Source organism: Pyrgilauda ruficollis, unplaced genomic scaffold (assembly GCF_017590135.1).
Source record: "Pyrgilauda ruficollis isolate IOZ18807 unplaced genomic scaffold, ASM1759013v1 scaffold1, whole genome shotgun sequence".
Lineage (NCBI taxonomy): Eukaryota > Metazoa > Chordata > Aves > Passeriformes > Passeridae > Pyrgilauda > Pyrgilauda ruficollis.
The window spans coordinates 4,574,363-4,594,351 of record NW_024508100.1 but is presented as its reverse complement, the minus strand read 5'-3'; the positions used below and the strand labels follow the sequence as shown (position 1 = coordinate 4,594,351).

Genomic DNA, 19,989 nt, shown 5'->3' with positions numbered 1-19,989 from the left:
TGACTGCAAGGAGGAAGTGGGAATAGGCTTGGATTTGAACAATTCACAATTTGAAAATAAACCTGTACAAAGCACAAAATTGTGAAGGGATTTCTTCAAATTGTTTATGCCATTGTTTAGACCACAGAATCTTCATACCATAGTCTTGAAAAAGGATGAAAGCTGATGACTCACACATGTTTTTTCACCAAGTGAAAGATTAGTATTTTAACAAGTACTTTAACTGAATTTACACTATTATTAACACTTCAAAGCTACACTGAAGACGACCAACATGACAAAGATGTGGCCACATTTCTCTTCACAGAGAAAAGTGAGGCACAACTTCCCAAGGATATTTTCTGGGAATCACAGCGAGGAACCTCACAGAAAGAAGAAACAATTCTTATCTCATTTGCTGTGCCTGTGTTTGTGCAAAAGTAGAATGCAATATAGAAATTGTTTACCCAAAGTGATGGTGTTTTGTTTCCTTGGCCTATCAGGGCCAAGTGTGTCTCCAGACTGTGGGTCAGGAGACAGTCACAAGATTCTGTTTAGTGGAGTAGAGTGCTTGTGCAGATTCAGTGTAATATAGTGTAATATAGTATAGAATAATATAGTATAATAAAGTCATTAATTAGCCTTCTGATATCAATGGGGTCAAAATGCATCATTTGTCCCTGCCACGGGGGTCATTTGAATCCTATACAAAGATCCTAAATGAGGATTTACTATTTTTTATTTCCATGTGATATGCGTCGTTATTCCGATTTGTTGCATTCTGTCTCACCTTTGGATGCTGCAGCAATATCTACTGTCAGACACTCATTCTGTCAATATGACCTTTCTAAACTAGAAATGATAACTGCATCTGTAAGCACTATTTCATTCAGCTTTGACCACTACTTTACATTTTGGTATACTCTTAAAGCATACAGATAAGGTAATTTAAGAAAGCTTAAATAACCCTATCTGTATGCTTTAAGAGTATACCAAAATGTAAAGTAGTGGTTAACAAGTGGTTAATGAGATTCCTTGCACATGAAGATTGAAGGACATATTTGAAAAAAGTATAAGCTGTAATGGTGCTTCAAGTTTACATAATCTCACCTTGTTTTAAACTACTTTTCCTTGAAGTTTTTCTCTTTAGCATTGCACATCTCTTGCTTACTAATGCTTGCAGGGACTACAGTACAGTCACACAATTTCACTACAGCATTTGGCTCACCTAATGCAGGTGATGAAAGTGTCACACAGCTGTACCTGGATTGATTCTGTCATAGTGGTATGACTGATTTAAATCAAAGTGTAAACATACAACTAAATATTAAGTACTTTCATGCACAAACTGGGAAAAGATTACTTCAGAGCAAACTGTACTCTTTAAAATCCTGTTAAATGAACTACCTATTGAAGAAAGAAAATCTATACAGGCAAGACAAAAATGTGTAATCATCAAGAACAGAAAAAGAAATAAAAAAACATCATATTGAAGCATGCAAACATACACATGCATTAGTGAATTGCAGAGAAAAAACCAGACCTAACAAAACCAGGAAAGTTAACTATTTAGCATGTTACATTAATGGTTAAGTATTACCATGAAAAAGAAGAATGCCCTGTTCAGAGAGATTATTTTCCCATGTGCTCTTAAGAAGTTAAAACTGCATCATAATCATCAGCATAACTTTGACAGTGAGCTACAGTAAAAATAAAATTATATTGCTTTAAATTATTTTAGAATATCTTGATTGCAATATCAGAAATTGCATCAGAATTTGTTCACTATTTATAATGATTAAGCTCAGCTGATAACACAGGCAATTGTGAATGAAGACCCAAGTTCAGCAAGACAATGAAGTGGGGAGGGGGAAAAAAAACAACCCCAAAAAAATCAGGAAGGAATGCAATTAAAGATTGGTTTTCAAAAATAATCACCTTTATGCTTTCTTGCAAGAACAGGGCTGCATGAAGACCCCCCTCCAGCTGCAAATCACAGAAAGTAACACATCAGGGCAAAGACAGAGCTAATGAAATCATGAAGGAATTCTAATAACCACAAGTGGGAAACAAAAAAAACCCAAAAAAACAACAAAACAAAAACCCAATGAAACAAAAAACCCACAAAAACAAAACAAAAACCAAAGCCAGGAAGAAATAGCAAACTTGTTGCTTTTGAAGTCCAAGGTTTTTTAATCATTCGACACTTTTAATATTCTGTGCCACTTGTGTGTAGTTTGCTTTCAAAAATGTGTTCTAGATTTCCCTGCTATGATTGCTTCCAGCTAATAATTTACCTTCCAGAAGCAGCAATATTGGCTGACCCATTAGTTCAATACAGACTCCTTACAAATCCCAATCAGAGACTGATTCTTTTGAAACAGGTATGTAGCAGTTAAGGAGAATTTCAAGAACATGCACTCCACAGACAAGAAAGCAATAGCTGATTTTAACAGTTAAGGATAAGCTTAAGTCATGCTTTAATTTCATGCTGGTTTTGGTATTCAGCAAGGAGCTCTCAGTTAATACAAACTCTGATTAGATCTGCTTTTATGAATAACAGTTGTCAGATGATTGGTAAGAACATTCATTTTGTGGGGTAAAAGAAAGTCAGCATATTCAACTTGCTTTGTGTAACAAAAAAATAATGATCAACACAAACTGTAAAAAAAACCCTCTGAAGTTTGGCATTAATCAGTTAATGTATACCCACTTAAAAGAAGGAGGGAAAGAACTTCTACTGTACCTGGGGAAAAAAAAATGCCATGCATAGCTTCACACATTTCATTTAACCTCCATGCTTTTGCTAACACTGAGAACTAGAGCTGATGATGTATGTTCACTTCCTTTTACTCCAACTACCAAGAGCAGAGCTTACCTATAAGTTCCACAATGCTCCCACTGCGGCTCCTGCTGGCAGGCTCATCTTTGGATACACTGACCTGAGCAATGCCCCCGCAGGCAGTCAGGGCATGGAGCAGTTCAGGGGGGGGTGTTCTAAAGAGCTGCTGGAGTAATTCTAAAGCTCCAGTCACAACATTATGGTCCTGATGCTGGGTATAGTGCAGAGTCAGTTCATAAACCTGAAAGTCAGCAGAGTACTGGAATAAGTCTCTATGAAGACAGAACTTATTATGTGTCTTATCCTATACAATATCAAATTTCAGCAGTGAATTGAGAATAACTGATGCTTGGTATATATGATCTTCATCACAATCTTCCAAGGGGGAAATGTCAATCAATTGTAGAACTGACTTTTTGGTAGATGTCTGGTCATTACTTATCAGTAATTCCACTCACTGGACCAACTATCATTTATCAAGATAAACAGGAATTTGAAAATTCAGAGTGCTCAGTATCAGACTAATTGCTGGATCACTATTTATTTATTTCCTTCCCCGTTAGTACTCTTCAGGTAAGGGTTATTATTCATATTTTACCTGTATAAGTTGTTCTGGTGAAGGTGAAATCTCTGTTTCTTTCCTTGTTACACCAAAACTGCCTTTCAGGCTGGTATCTTTCACTTGTTGTTGCAATAAAGGTATGAGATACCTTAGTGTAAGTAAAACACCCAGAATTAAAAGAGTAGGTCGATCATCTTCTACAGGAACCAACAAGCCTGAGGGGAGAAACAAAGTGGTCAAATAACTTACTGACAGTGGTTAGTTTCAACACAAATGTTATTTCATGTAGTCCATATAATAGCTTCTTTAAATAAAAAAAAAAAAACACAACAAAACAGAGCAACCAAAACCTAGCAGCAATTTTTATGTATTTCATACTACTGACAATCAATTAAGCAGTATAGGAGAATGATCAGAGGATCCTGTCTCACCTTGCCTGTTTCCTCTTTTTACTTCAATAAAACACAATTTTTTTTTAAATAGCTGATGCTTTCATCAAATGATCTAGACTCTCTTGCTCCTCTCACCTGCCTCCTCTCTCCACCTGACAGCTTACACCAATTGTGTGCAATTCCCTTGCTCACAAATGCGCTATTATCCAAATGGAAGATATTTGCACTTTGCCCTGTTTTGGGAACTTTCTTCCATATACCTACCTGCTAATCACAACCAACCCCAAAGCATACTACAAACGAATATAAACTATGGAAGAAAACACAACCTTCTATCCAGGGAGGAGAAAAAAAATCAGAATCAATTCTTGGAGTTCCCATTTGTGTTTCTGTTTGAATTCTGCATCACTGACAAAGAAATTATCACACATGACTTTAGAGGGAGGAAAATCACAATGTAGCATTTGAATTTTTCACACTTCTTGAAAGCAGCAAGGCTAACATGGTAACACCTTATGTATCTGCTGGTCTTCCTTATATCTCCTTTTGCAAGACAGTCTACACAGTAAAGAACCCCTTGTCAACGACAAAACTGAGGCAAGTTTCCACTGAAAGCCAGAGACGCCTCTGGCCATGACTTGCAAAACAACCTGAAGACCATGCAAACTTCCCAGATGAAGAAATAAAGAAGCAATACCAGATACAAAGTTGTGCACTTCAGATAAAAAAATCCTCAATTTCTGCTCTAAGTTATAACAGAATCTATGTGGTGGTCCAACTAAAACTCCATTAAAAAAACACATTGATTAAATAAATTCAGAGAGAATAAGGTGATAGCAATTCCTCCAACCTCCTAATTACATATTTAAAATTTCCAAACAGTAACATTCTGTTAACATCTGTATTTCTTTAAAGGTTCTTTGGAAAGTTCATTATTAGAATGTGTTTACCTGCACTTCTGAGGCCGAACTAGATGGGCAAGCTCAGCAAATCTCCAGAGTGCAGCACGCAGACTTCTTGAAGCACCATTCTAGACAGAGTATATAACTATCACATTTCATCATGCAAAACCATTCCCTACAAAGAACTGCCTATAACATACAATAGTGCATATTTTATTTAAACAAAAAAAAAAAATATAAAGTGTCTGGAAAACATAAATTTCCTTTAGCCAAAAGGAAGTCAAGTCAGTTCCATGACTACCTTCATTTTTCTAGATGGTATTAGGAGTTTTCTGAGTAATCTAAAATGAATAATAAGCAACACTACTAAAGAAAAGGAAGTGTCTGAGATCTCTGCTCTGCTGAAATCTGCTTAAAATACCACAGAGAAAGACATCAGCCAACAAAGAAACACTGATGATATGAGAGTCTGAAAATCACTGGAACACTTGCAGAGATATAAATACAGCATAAAATTGACAGCAGAGAAGATATGCAAATAAACATTCAGCTTCTGAGTGCACCAAAGGAAAAATCAACATATTGATCTGTAGCACTTCATAATGGATTGACAGCTGAAGTTTAGCATATATCTGCCTGGACTGACACCTTCCACTGTGCACCTGACTTGAACCACAATGCCCTTGCATTAGTGTCTAGGGATGTAGTACAATTCCTTAATGTTGTTAGAAATACAGAAAACTGTGGAAGTCAAGATGCCTAGGAGGGTGTCTACCTAATATAGCTCAAACCCAACCAAAATGCTTCTCAAATTGAGTCCCCTGAAAACAAAACTGAGATGTTTAAAAACTGTCGTTTCTTTGTTACTTTCTTCAGCTGGTACATCAAAGGCTTGTGGCCTTGTTAGCATGTCAAGTAAAAAATACTCGCATTAGAATTACAAAACATGCATTTCTCAGGTTCACAGCCTAACAACATATTCTGGCATGGCTTCTGAAGTGATCCTGATGCACAAATAAAATTCAGTCTGCTGGGTGCTCCTGTCACACATGCTACCTCTCTGTCACCTGTCATGAAGCCAAGAGCACCTTTCAAGAAGTACACACCAACTGAACAACAAAATATTTCCTCCTACACCTGGTTATAAATGTGCAGGAACTTTGGAGCAATTTGTATGTTGGCTGTTTTCTGTTAATTAGGTAATGTCCATTTCCACACTCTCAAAAATATTGCATGACATTAAGGCACAGCAATACAGTAAGATATCCATACATCTACATCCCTACATCTAACAGAAGAAAAGCTACGCGCCTCGGTTTTGTGACTTATCTTCTAGAGCTCTATTATCCCTCCAAAAACAAACAAACAAACAAACAAAAAACCAAAAACAAAAACCAAAAAAAAACCCAAAAGCCCAGCATCATTACTGTTTGACAAGTAACACCTCTATTTTCCCTCTATACAAGCCTGACCACATTTATAGATGTAAGAGACACAATTTCAGTGATACTGTCCTAAACATGGCATTTCTCTTCTGCAGTCACAAACTTCAAAAAGGCTATTACTAAAGTTCTTCCTGTGGACATAATTAAATTGTAGCTTTTGATACCTAGAGAGATGCTTCAGTATTTTTCCCTATGCCTCTGTAAGAAGCTGTAAGTACATATCACACATTCATAAAGTAGTTGTATCAGGTTACTTCAAGCCTTAATTCTCCATGAGGTTTTGTCAATTAAGAATGCCACTGTCCTCCATCTTCTTTCCATCACCCTTTTGGTTTGAGTAATTCTTTCCAGCTTAGTCAGTGGAGCAAACATCATGAATTACTCCTTTGGGTAGGGAGTCACTAAGGTTAAATCAAACTGCCATTCAAACCAAATGCTCACACATTTTCTGCCAGATAAGCTTTCAGGAGCGGTTAAATCCAAACAATGGGGACAGCAGTGAGGAACTCAGTAGAATAGTACTTTAAAACAGTCACAATTCCTTCTAAAAATGAAGATTTGACCTTGATCTTAAAAGACAAACTTACTAATTTACACTAATGCTATATTCCAATATACTAGAACATATACTAAATACCACATTTCAGAAGAAAGAATATGAAAGAAAAATCACTCACCTTTTTAATCTCTTTATACAGTTCTAACTGTAACCTGGGAAGATTGGAATCCATCAAAGCCTGCAATAAAATGCATTGAGAACATACTATATCAGAGGGGAGGTGCTTTACAGGAAAAATGTCACACTTGCAGTAGAACAGCTTCAAACAAGACACTGAACTATCTAACGGTCTATTTGATGTATATAACTAAGGAAGCGATAAATACTGAGAAGAGACACCTTTATCCTTCACACAAATGCAGACAAACTCCACAAACTCTAACAGTTACTTGCACTAAATGTTGACTGTTTTCCCAACTCTACCTGCAAAAGGCCATATGGGATCAGCCTAGAAGCAGAGCCGACCTCTTGTGCTTTCTGGCAATCACCAGAACAGCTACTCATGAACAGAACATTAAAACACAAGAACAGCATTCACAAGCAGCAAAAAGGCACTCCCTGCTATACTCCCCCACTGTCAAGTAGGCTCCTACTATTTCTCAAACTGAAGCTGTATTTGTACCATTACCTTTAACAGCTCCTGAAAACCCTTTGTTTCACGAATCAGCCTATTTTCTACGTACAGTCAGTACACACACCACAAGGAGCTCTGCATACCACAAGTGTCACATCCCAGGATCCAATCAAGCATACAGCAACAGAGCTCAAACCTGCAGCCTGGCTAAAACCCAGTGTACATGAAACGAAAGCAAGCACAGAGAAGCAGTAATTTTCTGTTCACCCCAACTTGATCATTCTCTACCTTCAAAGTATCAGAGAATAAGAAGATATGAAAATATAATCTCTTGATACAGAACAATTTGTATATATATGGTTACCCTTACTCCTCCACTTTTTTCCCTAGTGTGTACTACAATTTATTAATAAATCTCTATTAATAAATTAATAGCTCTTCCTCTGATGAGATGAGACCCTCATGCAATCTCAAAGTACCTATGTTGTAAATTCATACAGTGCTATATTGTGGAGTATTAAATTTTTTATTCCTTGCCCAATAATTTCTTAATTTCTAATTTTCTAACTGCCTTCCTGGATTAAACTCACATCTTCACAGGATTACTCATGATGACTACAAAATCTGATGTCACCCATTGAGCTAGAAGCCACAACTGCTCCAGCACAGTGAGTGGAATGCCCGTGGTTCCTCCAGAGCATGATCTCCCCAGCCTAAAATTGTATGCTCCAAAACTCCATACACCCCAATTACACCTGTTACAGTACAATGGCATTGCCTTCCCCAGAAAAATCTTACCTGGGTTGTATCTTTATATTAACATAAGCACCCCAACTATAGACTGAAGGTGCCAGGATGACAGCAGGTAGGATTTACTTCACAAAACTTAGTTTTTATGAGAAGTTCACTGCCCATATATATATGAGGATATCAAGCAACACAAAAAGGCCCCAGCTATTATTTGACTTTGAGGCTAAGCTGTCCTTACAACACACCCAACTACAGGAACTCTTTTTGTTAGTGTACAGCTGTATTTTTAGCAGGCTAGAATCTACAATGTCATCTTTGGAAAAAAAGCATACTCAGCTCTAAACTGCTATAAATTCCAAATACTGAGGCCAATTGCACTGCAATCTGTGTGAACAGTTATTTGCACCATTAGCACAGAGAATACTACAACATCACGCATCAGCTTTAGCGACAAGACAGCTTGACCTCACCCACAGAAACCTGCAAAGTCCCAATTAGGTGTTTTTTCTTTTAAAGGTATCACCACAGTTATTTAAATTTTGAGCCATTTATGCTGTCTTTGAGGTTCTGACAGGCAGGTGTAGTGATACTTGAAGATGACTTACAGGGTGTTTATCTAAAGTTATGTGCTCAGCCTTGTCTGCACAGAAGAGTTCATTTCTAGTTACAGTAATGAGCATAAACTCCAGACAGACACATAGTTACACAAGTAATGTTTACATCTATAGTGTTTTATTTCACGAGAAGCTACAAAGCATCTTTTGCTAACGAGCAAAAGAATTAGCCTCTAAAAACGCCTGAGATTCTAAAAAATGGCTGAACTTTGACTAAAATACAAGCTTAGGGGACCAACACCTCTGTTCTACTTACCACAAGCATCACTGGCACTTGCACAATCAAAAATAAAACTGGACATCTTTTTATTTCTGCATTTATGCACAAGTGTCTCTCCAAGCTGCTAAATTGCTTCCACACAACATAAAGCACAGAAAGAGAATACAAAGTACAACCAGCCTCCATAACAGCCTGATACATCCATGTGTGTGGAATGTCACAACTGTTACCACTTCAGAGCTGAGACCAACTGCCAAGCTTAATGACTGACAGAAAATGCCATCATTTAAAACCACTTTAATCTTGAAAACAAAACAAACTACCATACAAACATTTGGGGAAAAAAAATAGGTTTTTCAAGTTACCCTGAAACATGCCAGAAAGCAACAATATTAAATAGATTAGAGAATTTTTGAGGTAAATTTTATACCAAGCCTACATAATTGTTTCATGGAAAGTAGGAAATAAGCTTTTATTCTTTAGGACTGTTTCAGAGGAGCTTTTAAAGCAAATTGAGTTAAATAATAATGTATGCATCTCACAGAGTGTTCTTCCTGCAACAGAGAAACCTTCAAATCAAAAGGAATAGAGCAAAATGCTATTGGGCCAAACAAAAAGCAAGGAACTCGCACTTCCTCATTCCCTATAATTATGGAACACACTACACAATCTGTAAGCTTCTCCATACAACTTTCAGCCACAAACTCAATCCCTAAAACTTAATTCATTCAGATACGAATGTTTAGCTTTCTTGCTTCTATACACCCCTACACATAAAAGAAAATTATTATTTGCATATTTCTGAAGCACTTAAACTTTGCATCAACTAGATTATTTATGAGGTACATAACAGTGTCTTAAAGTTCAAGTATTCCAGGAAAAAAAAACAAACACAAAAAAAGGGAAGTGAACACAAGCCCTTTCTTGAAGCAGAAGCTTCTACAAATTACTCATAAGGTTCATTTTAAGATACTTTGAATCAAGATTTAGACCTTGGATGACCTCCTATGAATGCCCATCTGCTGTTCTCCAACAAGCTCTTCATTCTGGATCACAGCAGGGGAACAAACAATCTCCAGAAAAAAATATTTATTCTAATTACTGCCTGAAATCTCCTCCTCCAAGCCTCAGCAAACCACACTACATTTCAATCAGCTTTTAAATAATATTTTTACCTTTCCTCATGCTAAGTGTCTTTATGTTTACAGAACAATAATAGGAGTATCCTCCCACACAAGATGATTTCAGAAAAGCCCACATTCCTGTTTTGGTTAACTTGAAGAGAACAAAGTTAATGAACAATTGAAGACAGGAATAGATTAGAACAATGAATTACATTAGACAAGTTAAAGTTAAATATGTTGATCTGGGCATAAAAACCTCTCCTAAGAGAGAGAGAACACATTCTGCACATACAGAACTTAGTACAGAAGCTTACTTACATTATGAGATATTATCAACAGTAAGAAAGGCAACTAAAAGAACATCAGTGGGAATTCAGACAGGACACTGCATCAAGAAGAGACAAAATGTGATAGTAAAAGCTCTTACTTTAATAACTTTATTAAGGCATTCATCTGCAACCATCCGGACATCAGATTCTGCATCCTCACTGCAGAGGAGAAAGAGTTCCATAGCAATGCCCAGCAGCTTCTGAAATTCTGGGGAATTCCTAAATAAAAAAAACATTAGAAAATTACAATGTGCACCATGAAAATGAACACCAATGAAGTTTTTGAAAGGGTTTTTGAAAGTTGTAATCCAACTACATATATACTATACACACATATGCAAGAGGAGAAGACATTCAGTGTACTAAAGCACTTCATTAGGAGTTGGGAGATCATTTCCCAACTCTTTCCTCCATAACCTGGTAAGATATTTGACCTTTGTGCCTAAGTTTACCTGTCTGCAGTAGAAGGAAAAGTGCCCACTCCACCAACAGGTAAACAAAAGTCCTTCTTAGATTTTGAGTTAGTTAAAAAAAAACCCACACCATTTCAGTCTTAAATAGAAGCTCAGCATTTTAAACAAGCAATTATAAGGAATCCTCTCAACAACTAACATTCTGAGGTTGTTATTCATCCTAATGAATTAAAGACATTCATAAATAATCAATAAATTAAAGACTGCCTTACCTCAGTGACTGAGCAACTATGTTTTCACATATTGTTAGACAATGATTCACCCGATCTTTCTTGGTAGCTGCGAGTTCTTTCTTTCTAAAGGAAGAACATGATGACAATGAGTGTGAGACAAGAGTTCAAAAGTGACCATTCAAACATTTGCTAAAGTAGTGTCTAATCATTACTCAAGAAGAAGATGCATTTGCACTCTCTGGTCGCTCCATAAACAGCTGTACACCAACTACCTGCAGACTCAGGAGCTCATCTGCAGCTGCTGCTGAGAGTACATGGGCACACAAGCAAAGGAGAAATAGAAACTTAGGAAAAGAATGAAGAATTAAGCATTTAATAGAGAATATCACATTAATTCCGTAACTTTCACTGAGAAAATGCTTAGGAATGAAAACTGAAGAATGAAGAAGAGCAAAGGGAAAGGATAGAAAAAATGAGGCAGTCCTAGAACAAAGCAAAAATAAAATGAAGGGATAGAAAGAAGAAGGTTGGAGAAAATAAGCCATGAGAACAAAAAATAGCTTTTTTTAAAAGACCCTCCTCCTACATAGCATCACCTTAGATTTTTTTCTGTCTGCCAATGTCTTGAAACTGCCAGTTGTATTGAATGGACAATTTGCATCTGAATTGCAAAGGGTGATAAAGCAATGCCATCGTACACTACATTCCTCCAAAGGTGATCACAAAACCAGCAAAGCCCAAGGCAGTCTGCCCACCGAGAATAACATCCCTTTAGGAACACTTGGTATAGCCCAGGAAAGGCCCAGCTGAGTGCACAATAAAGAGAACAAAACGCACAGAAACAAAGAATGTGTATCTACAAACAATAGAGAGTACAATAGAAAAGCTTCTCCTTTGCAGAATGTGTTTAACATTCACTTTAACATGATACAAACTCTTGGAATAGCAGCTCTTCCCTGCTCCACCCCCAAGAAAGGAACTGAAAAAAGACAGCAAGACAGACTCCCAACTCTGACTGGGAAATTTTATTCAAATCTGCAGTCTCTCCTACTCCTAACTTCACTGACACAGAATCAATTCTAGGAAAGCAGATGTTACTTTTAAATAATTAAGCGGTAGCAATACTGGAGCAAAACCACCCACCCAAAGGTATCTCTCCGGAGTGTTTCACAACAAAGAATTACCAGCTTCTTCACTCACATTCACAGAGAATCTTCCCATTTGTTTTCCAAGTGAAAACTGATAATTTTTAGTATTTCATTCTCTCAGTAAAAAATAGCAAAAATCACGAAGTAGCAAAACAGTGTTTCTGAGCTAGAAGCTGGAAAACAATGTGAGCAGCCTTGAATTACACGAATAGCAGTAACGCAACATCAAGGGCCAACAGCAAGTAGCCAATAAGCACATTAAATTCTGCTAACTCAAAATACAGTGTTAGACAAGTGTTTTTAAACAACTACACTGTATTATTTAGGAACTTCAGCTCAAATAATAATAGAGGTTTTGAAAAAAATGTCATTAGTATCCCAATCATTGCAGTATCCCTGTTCCTTTTCTTCCCTCAGGCTGGAAGTGAGGGGTTCAAAAGTCTCTGTTCCCAAGATTTCAATTTTTCTCACAAAGAAAATCTCATCTCATCCCAGAAATACTTTCTACTTTTATAAGTTTAAAGAACAGCTCTGAACAAAGCCATTTTTCTGTTTTAGTTTGGCAACATTTTATTTAGGCAAGCTAAACAGCCAAGAGGATCTCTTCTTGGGCTTAAGACACTGGCAGAATATGAGCAGACAACCTGAATTTGTTCAAGATACACAATGTCTTTCTTTCTCTCCATCCTGAAAAAGTGTCAGAGTCTTTAGCAGCATTTCAGACCATCTCTTAACAAAAAACCAAATACTGTCCAAGATGTCCAACTAATTTTGCAACATCAGCACCACTGATGTGAGCAGGCACCTCAGAAAATGATTAAATCATTTCAACTTTTGTGCTAATTTTACCCAGCAGTCCCAAGCTCTTATGAGCACCATTTTCAGTACATATTCGACCCAAAAATAGAACAGGCACATCTGAACTTGCCCATAAGCTCACTATTTCAGATACAAGACATATTGAAAATACTGCTGACAAAGGTTACTACCAGAATAAAGTTCTCTATTATCTACACATAACACAGCCCTGAGCAAGGCAGGCAGTGGTGTTCAATATTGCTCAGACTAGCAGAGATCAATCTCTTGGGCAAATTTCTGTAAACAGAGAGCACCACTACCACATAATCTACACCTTGCTGAAATAAGTAACTTCAAAACACAAAAAGACCTGGCTAGAGAAAATATAACTTCAAAAAAAAAAAAAATTTAAAGAAATGAAAGATGGAAGGAAAACGCCTACCGCATTACTATGCATGTGCACATATTTTCTTTGCCTACAGAGGGAGAAGGGTAACAGAACCATATCTAGAGAGAAAACACATGATTTTTTTAGTTCAAAAAAACAAACAAAGCTCTATTGAAAAGTATCATGAAGTCCACAGGCAAACTGCTGATGAGCATACCCAGGGGGGCAACAACAGCATCACACATTTGATGAATCAATCACACACATCTGATGAGTAACCGAAGGCAGAAAATATGGAAGCAGCAGTTATCAACAGGAAAGCTCCATCTCACAGAGGAGTTTAACCTCCTGCGTACTTCTACACACCAGGAAGATTAACAAACAATGTAAGAAAACCAGCAAGCCCAGGTAATTTTCCCCTCTGAGTCCAGATGAGCTGACTACAAGGAGTTGCAGCTCACCGATGCTCATTTTTATTAGACCTTGAAATTAAGAATATGTGAAGAGTACAGAATATGTAAAGCTGAGCCAGTGATAAGAAAAAAGGACCACACCAAACGGCTTGACATTAATCTTGACAAAAATAACAGAAACTAAAACCTGTTCTTTTAATAACAAACAGAAACATGAGTGGATCACGAAATAAACTCAGTCCAATATAGGGGACACTGGAAACAAGGTGCAGTAATGCAGGCAGTGGTGGATTGTCAAATTAACCAGAACTGCTTTACTACACACCCTAGACACAGTAATGCCAAAAAACCGTCAAGGAACCACTTCTGACAAGCAGGGCAATAGGTAATACCTATGCAATTTGTGTGATCTTCAGCAAAACAAAAAATTAATGCTAGGCCTCCATATAGCACTGATCAAACCAATCCATGATCACAGCTTCAGTCAAACATAAAAGACACAGAAAAATTGTGAGTATAGAAAAGAAGAGTATAGAAAAAAGCATACTGATTGGGCTTTTACAGTACCTTTTGCTGTAAAGTTAATGGTTAGAATCAAATGTAAAAAAAACTGAAAACAATTAAAGTAAGTGACTATTAGAATAAATTGACAAGAGAAAATGTAAAGAATCCACTTTTGGATTCACAAATCAAACTCTAAATTTTTACACCACACTAATCAACTTTTAAGTTAGTGGGAGCTTTGTGATCCAAAACAAAACATCCAACTTGTAACAAAATGTCAGAGTCTGAAAAAGCTGAAAAAATATAAGGAAGAAAATTAGTTGTCTAAGCAGAAGTGTATAGAAGCAATATGAAAGAGAACTCAAGTTAAGTCTACATAGAAGGGAAAAAAACCCCAACAAGAGATAAGAAAGGGGACCAGAGACTGACATCTGACTGTAAGGCATAATGTAAGCATAACACATGATTATTGCTGATTAAAATCTCTTGAAACAGAAAAAGATCTTATCTTCTTGGTAAAAGCTTGGATTTTATTAAGATTTTAATAAAAAAAGAGAAGATATCAGTATTATCAGAAGTTCTGGAGTCATTGTCTTACAATAAAGTGAAGAAAGATATAGATACCTGCTGGGTAAACAATTAATTTTTCTCTACCCCAATCTCTCTGATCTTAAAACATTTCACAGGAGGAGACAATCCTCAGTAGGATGACAGGAACTTAATAAACAGAACTTCAAGAGATTTATGTGTTATTTACAGAGAACCACAACAAAGATGAACGTTTCTCCCCAAACAGAATTTTCCTTTCCAGTCTACTACAAACAAGAAAACATAAATGCAGATAGTATTGTGAATTACATTCAATATGTCACCTGCTATTTCACTGAAAGTCTGGAAAGCCTCAGCAAAGGCTGCCACAATAGCTTTTTACTGGCTTTTATGAGCTCAGTGCTGTCACTGAATTTGTCCAGTTCCTGGGGCATACAATCCCATCAGCTTTCTGAAAACAGCCTATTTTTATACACAAAGCAAAGTCAACGAGGACAACTGCAACACTAATTTTTTAATGTTTACAGTAGAACATGCCTAAATTTAGACACCAAACCAAGCATAGTACCACAAGCATCACAAATAATTCTAAGGATTTTCTCTTGCAATACCATGACCTCTCTCACCAGTAACTTTCAAGACAGAAATTTGAACAGCACATAGGAAAGACTGGAAATAGATGTCCATCCATGTCACACAAAGTACTAGCAAAAAGAAAATGCACAAAACAGAGCAATTAGTCCCTGCAGACCAGTAAGGCACCTAAGAACAACTAGTTCATGAAGAAGATGAGTTTTCTCACCTATTAAGCATCAGAAGTGTGGAAATGCATTGTGATGGTTTGAGACAACACTCTCCAGAGAGAAACAGCACCAACTGTGATAATTCAGTTGGCAACCGTAGCAGAAAGTGCAGTGGGAGCAGGTGGCCAAGAGCCCAGAGCCACTGCTCTGCTTCCTCTGCCAGCACCACAGCAAACTGCCAAGTTAGAAGTTACCTGCTCCTCAACCCTTCTGCTTCCCCCTTCTCCCCAACAGCAGGAGAAAAAGTATTAATGTGACTCATGTGTTTATCCCTAAAAGCCTTACTGCCCTCACACTGCTGGGTAAAAGCTGGTGTTAGAGGGCGCAAAGGCAAGGGGCAGCACCGTGGTACTGAACAGCTCCGTGCCCCAGTAATGCCCCCCAACGGGAAACCTGAATATCTCATGGATCTAACACATTTATCCCTCACATTTAAGAAAGAAAAAAGATATTAGGAATGTTTAAACTAACTTCTCTTAGGTCTCTATGCAGCACATTTCAGCACAAAACTTTAAAAGAATTTTGTCACAAACAGACATCCTTCTGAAAGCATCAGAGCTCAGACTTCAACTCTATTTAAATTTTCAATTCACAAATATCAAAATTTGTTTTCAACTTCAACATGAACTTTCAGGGCACTGCTCTTATAAGAAAGAAGAAATCCGACTGAAAAACAATAAACACTTAAAGATATGAAAAGATAATAACAGAGTGGAAGAAATTTCTCTTGCTCAGCCTTGAATTCTCATTTCAAGAAAGCTGCAGAGTTCAGAGAAAAGACACACAGAAAGCATCAAGCACAGATAAACAAGGTCTCACAAAAAGTGCTTCAGCAGTTATCAGAAAGAAAAATGCTAAAAGTAGTGCTTCATTCAAGTTATGCTTAAAGGTTTTTGCCTTTTTTGCAGCGGTGTACTAGGCCATAAAAAGGTTTTCCTTCCTAGAACCAGCCTGTGAAACCCACAAGCACTGCTGTACCTCCCGTTCATCTCCCGCACTGGGGACTTTTCAAACGCGCTTACCCCTAAAGTTACTCCACATCTGAACTTCGGCAGAGAACCGACAGCAGCACCCGGCACGTCTGCGGGAGCCGCCGGCTGCCAAGGGACAGGGCAGCGCCCGGGCCCGGCTCGGGGCCCCCGCGGGACCAGAACCGGCCGGGGGATGTGGGACACGCGTGTGGGAGCCCCCGAGTCCCGGCCGCGGGTCACTCACGGTCTCTGGAGCGGCTCCTCGGGGAGGGCAGCGGGGCCCTGCTGCTGCTGGAAGGAGCGCAGCGACTCGAAGGCCTTCGTCAGCTTCTCCATGGTGGCCATGTCCGCTGCGCCGGCGGCACCGGCCCGCGCTCCGACCCGCCCTGTCACGGGCGCCTGGCGGGTCCGAGTGCTGTCCCGCTGCCGCTGGCACTGCCCCCGGGCTCGCTCCCGGCGCTCTGCGGGCGCTCTGGCGGCCCCGGGCCCGTCACAGCCGCGATGAATGGGGCGGGCGCCGCTCGGGGCCGCGGGCGCCTCCCGTCCGCCCCGCCGCCATCTTGATCCGTCCCGTCGGCCCCCGCGCACGGGCCCCGCCCCCGGAGCTGCCCCGCCCCTCCTGGAGCGATGCCGCGGCCCCGTGCTGGATCGCGCATGCGCACATGGCACCCCCAGCCTGGCGTCACGCGCGCCCTTATGTAGGAACACACAGGGGAACGCAGGGCGCGAAAGGGGCGGGGCAGCGGCGAGAGCGACAAGTTCTGTGACCAATCAGAAGGAGGCTCTGCTCCTCGCCGGGTGCCGGGGCGGCCGTGCGCTGCTGTGCGGCGCCCCCTGTCGGTAGCGGCGGTGGCGCCCGGGCGGCCGCGCTCGGCTCCGGGCTGGGCTGTGCTGGGCCGGGCCGGAGCGGGGGTGGCCGCGCTGCCGCGGGCGGGGAGCCGGCCCTGGGAGCCTCTGGGAGCCCTGGCACCGCCCCGCGGGGAGCCGCGTTCTCAGCGGCACCGCACGGACCGCCCCAGCAAGGCGGGAGCGCGGGGCACAGCCGGTAACGCGCCAGCCCCCGCAGCACGAGGGGCGGCCAAAGGCACTCCGGTTCTATTTCGGCTGCACAGACTCTTACAGGAACAGCACACTACAAACTTGGCAGCGTACGTGCTCGCCTTTCAGCGCTCCTCTCCCGAGTACGGACCTGCTTTATCAGAGGATACTTCTTGCGCACACATATTAAACGTATAGGATACAAAAAAGACAGTATAGAATATTTAAATCATTGATTCCATTACTAAATTCTTAGAGAAATTCAACAGTACTGTGAAGTTTCCAATTGCAACCACTGTTTTTAATATATCTACTTGTTAATACAGACATTGAATGACAGCTGATAAGAACTGGCAATTCAATTTATCTCACACACATGAAAGTGGTTCCAGCAATAAAAATGGAGAACAGCTCTTGGAACTTCTAAGCAAATAAATTTCCAGTAATTCAACTTGGTTATTGTTAGCAGTCATGAAGAAATTAAGCAAAGCTCATGTCTCTGAATATTCAGGCCGACAGAAGTCATAGGTAACATTCTTGCTAAATATTCACTAGAACAGTGCTCTCTCTGCCAGTTAACTTTATTAGTATGTTAATAAAAGACAAACTATTTTAAACAGTCCTCTGAAAGGAAACCTATCCATAGTCCTGAAAGCAATTCAACTTAAAGCAAAACCTTATTTCATTATAGAAGTGCTACAAAATATGAGCTTTTAAGACCAGTATTTGTCCCGATTAATTTATGATAAAGCTTGCAGAAACGTTTCGCTGGAACATGTGGATAATCATGGATTTTTTATTTAGCAAATGATACATGATAAAAGAGGACAGCAGATTTGGAACGCTGCTCACTCTATGCATGTGCCACTCCACGCTTTGAAATAAATTTAAGCAGAGTAAAAAGAGCACAAGCTCTTATCAAAGATTAAAGAAGGACCAACCAAGGCAGCCCTCGCAAGGCTGTTTTGAAGCTTTCGATCCAAGTGTGCCAGTCCCCTGTGGGCCGCTGACTCACGGCGGGAGCGCCAAGGCAGTGCCTGCCCACAAGCTCGCTGCTCTTTGTTCTCCTGGCCCTCCGAGCTCCACGATGAGCTTTTAAGGTAAGACCAGTATTTCTCCCGATTAATTTATGATAAAGCTTGCAGAAACGTTTCGCTGGAACATGTGGATAATCATGGATTTTTTATTTAGCAAATGATACATGATAAAAGAGGACAGCAGATTTGGAACGCTGCTCACTCTATGCATGTGCCACTCCACGCTTTGAAATAAATTTAAGCAGAGTAAAAAGAGCACAAGCTCTTATCAAAGATTAAAGAAGGACCAACCAAGGCAGCCCTCGCAAGGCTGTTTTGAAGCTTTCGATCCAAGTGTGCCAGTCCCCTGTGGGCTGCTGACTCACGGCGGGAGCGCCAAGGCAGTGCCTGCCCACAAGCTCGCTGCTCTTTGTTCTCCTGGCCCTCCGAGCTCCATCGGCTGAGAGGCTCATTAGCTGTGAGCTAATTGGAAGGTAACTCTGGATATCAGGTTTTTCTTTGGTGAATACCTTATCAGTAGGTTCTCCTGGCCCAAACTGATCCATGGTTTTGCGTGTATCATGTCACTGATCTGCCCCACAAACAACTGCACTGGCAAAACTAAAACGGTGTAAACCAGGCAAGGGGCAAGAAAAAGCAAGGCAGAAGTAGAGAAGAAGTGTTTTTGTAAAGTCGGTGTTACCTCAAAGGAAAATGAAGTTCCAGTTAACAGTGCATACCTAAAAGATGATCTGAAATTTAGGAGATGACAACTAACTAATCTCAGCCTCCAGGAGAAAAAGAAAAGAAACATGCTCTTACCTTGTCTCTTAAGTTACCTCCTGATTTAATGTTTTTAAGATGAGCATGTCAAGAGTATTTTTCACCCTATCCTGAAGCCCCACTTTGGCCAGCATTTCTGCATTTCCATGAACAATTCAGCAGGTAATTGGTACTACTCCATGAGACTGCTGGCCCACGGGGTTTGGCATATGCACAGACAATCTGCAATATGTCACTGCCTGGTTGTGTCATTTTAAGGTCATTTAATTTGAAACCCTTTTGAAGAGCATTTGGGGGCTCTGTCCTTCAATTCATGTTGTAAAATTACAATAAATGTGCTAATGAAAAACAGCCCATCCCCATAATTTTGTCTTTTCACATGGAAATTTATGCAGAAATCTAGATCCAGACCATGAGATAAGGTATCAGTTGAGCCAGTGCAGCAGAACCAGGGCATTTTTTCTGGGATTTGACTGTCTTACACTGGTAAAAAGCTTACACTATGCAGGAGACATTTTCTGCTTCAAGAAATTGGAAATTTATTTTAATTACATTTTTTTTTCCTTTTTCTATCCCAGCTACCATGACAGACATGGTTAATAAATCAACATTAGACAGTAATACATGTGGTTGAGATATG

The 19,989-nt window shown here is 39.6% G+C and overlaps 1 protein-coding gene across 1 annotated transcript in view; it reads right to left on the bottom strand.

Annotated features, from left to right (window-relative positions):
* The window catches only part of HTT (huntingtin), a 79,627-nt gene extending 62,555 nt beyond the window's left edge, over positions 1 to 17,072 (bottom strand). Inside the window, exons 1-9 of the mRNA XM_041487137.1 lie at positions 16,757 to 17,072; positions 10,978 to 11,061; positions 10,391 to 10,511; positions 6,800 to 6,859; positions 4,726 to 4,805; positions 4,278 to 4,333; positions 3,420 to 3,598; positions 2,858 to 3,062; positions 1,918 to 1,965 (exon numbers count right to left, since the gene is read on the bottom strand). Coding sequence (XP_041343071.1) covers positions 1,918 to 1,965; positions 2,858 to 3,062; positions 3,420 to 3,598; positions 4,278 to 4,333; positions 4,726 to 4,805; positions 6,800 to 6,859; positions 10,391 to 10,511; positions 10,978 to 11,061; positions 16,757 to 16,857 — 934 coding nt within the window. The 5' untranslated portion in view covers positions 16,858 to 17,072. The remainder of the gene's footprint in view (positions 1 to 1,917; positions 1,966 to 2,857; positions 3,063 to 3,419; positions 3,599 to 4,277; positions 4,334 to 4,725; positions 4,806 to 6,799; positions 6,860 to 10,390; positions 10,512 to 10,977; positions 11,062 to 16,756) is intronic.
* Positions 17,073 to 19,989: the final 2,917 nt, after the last annotated feature.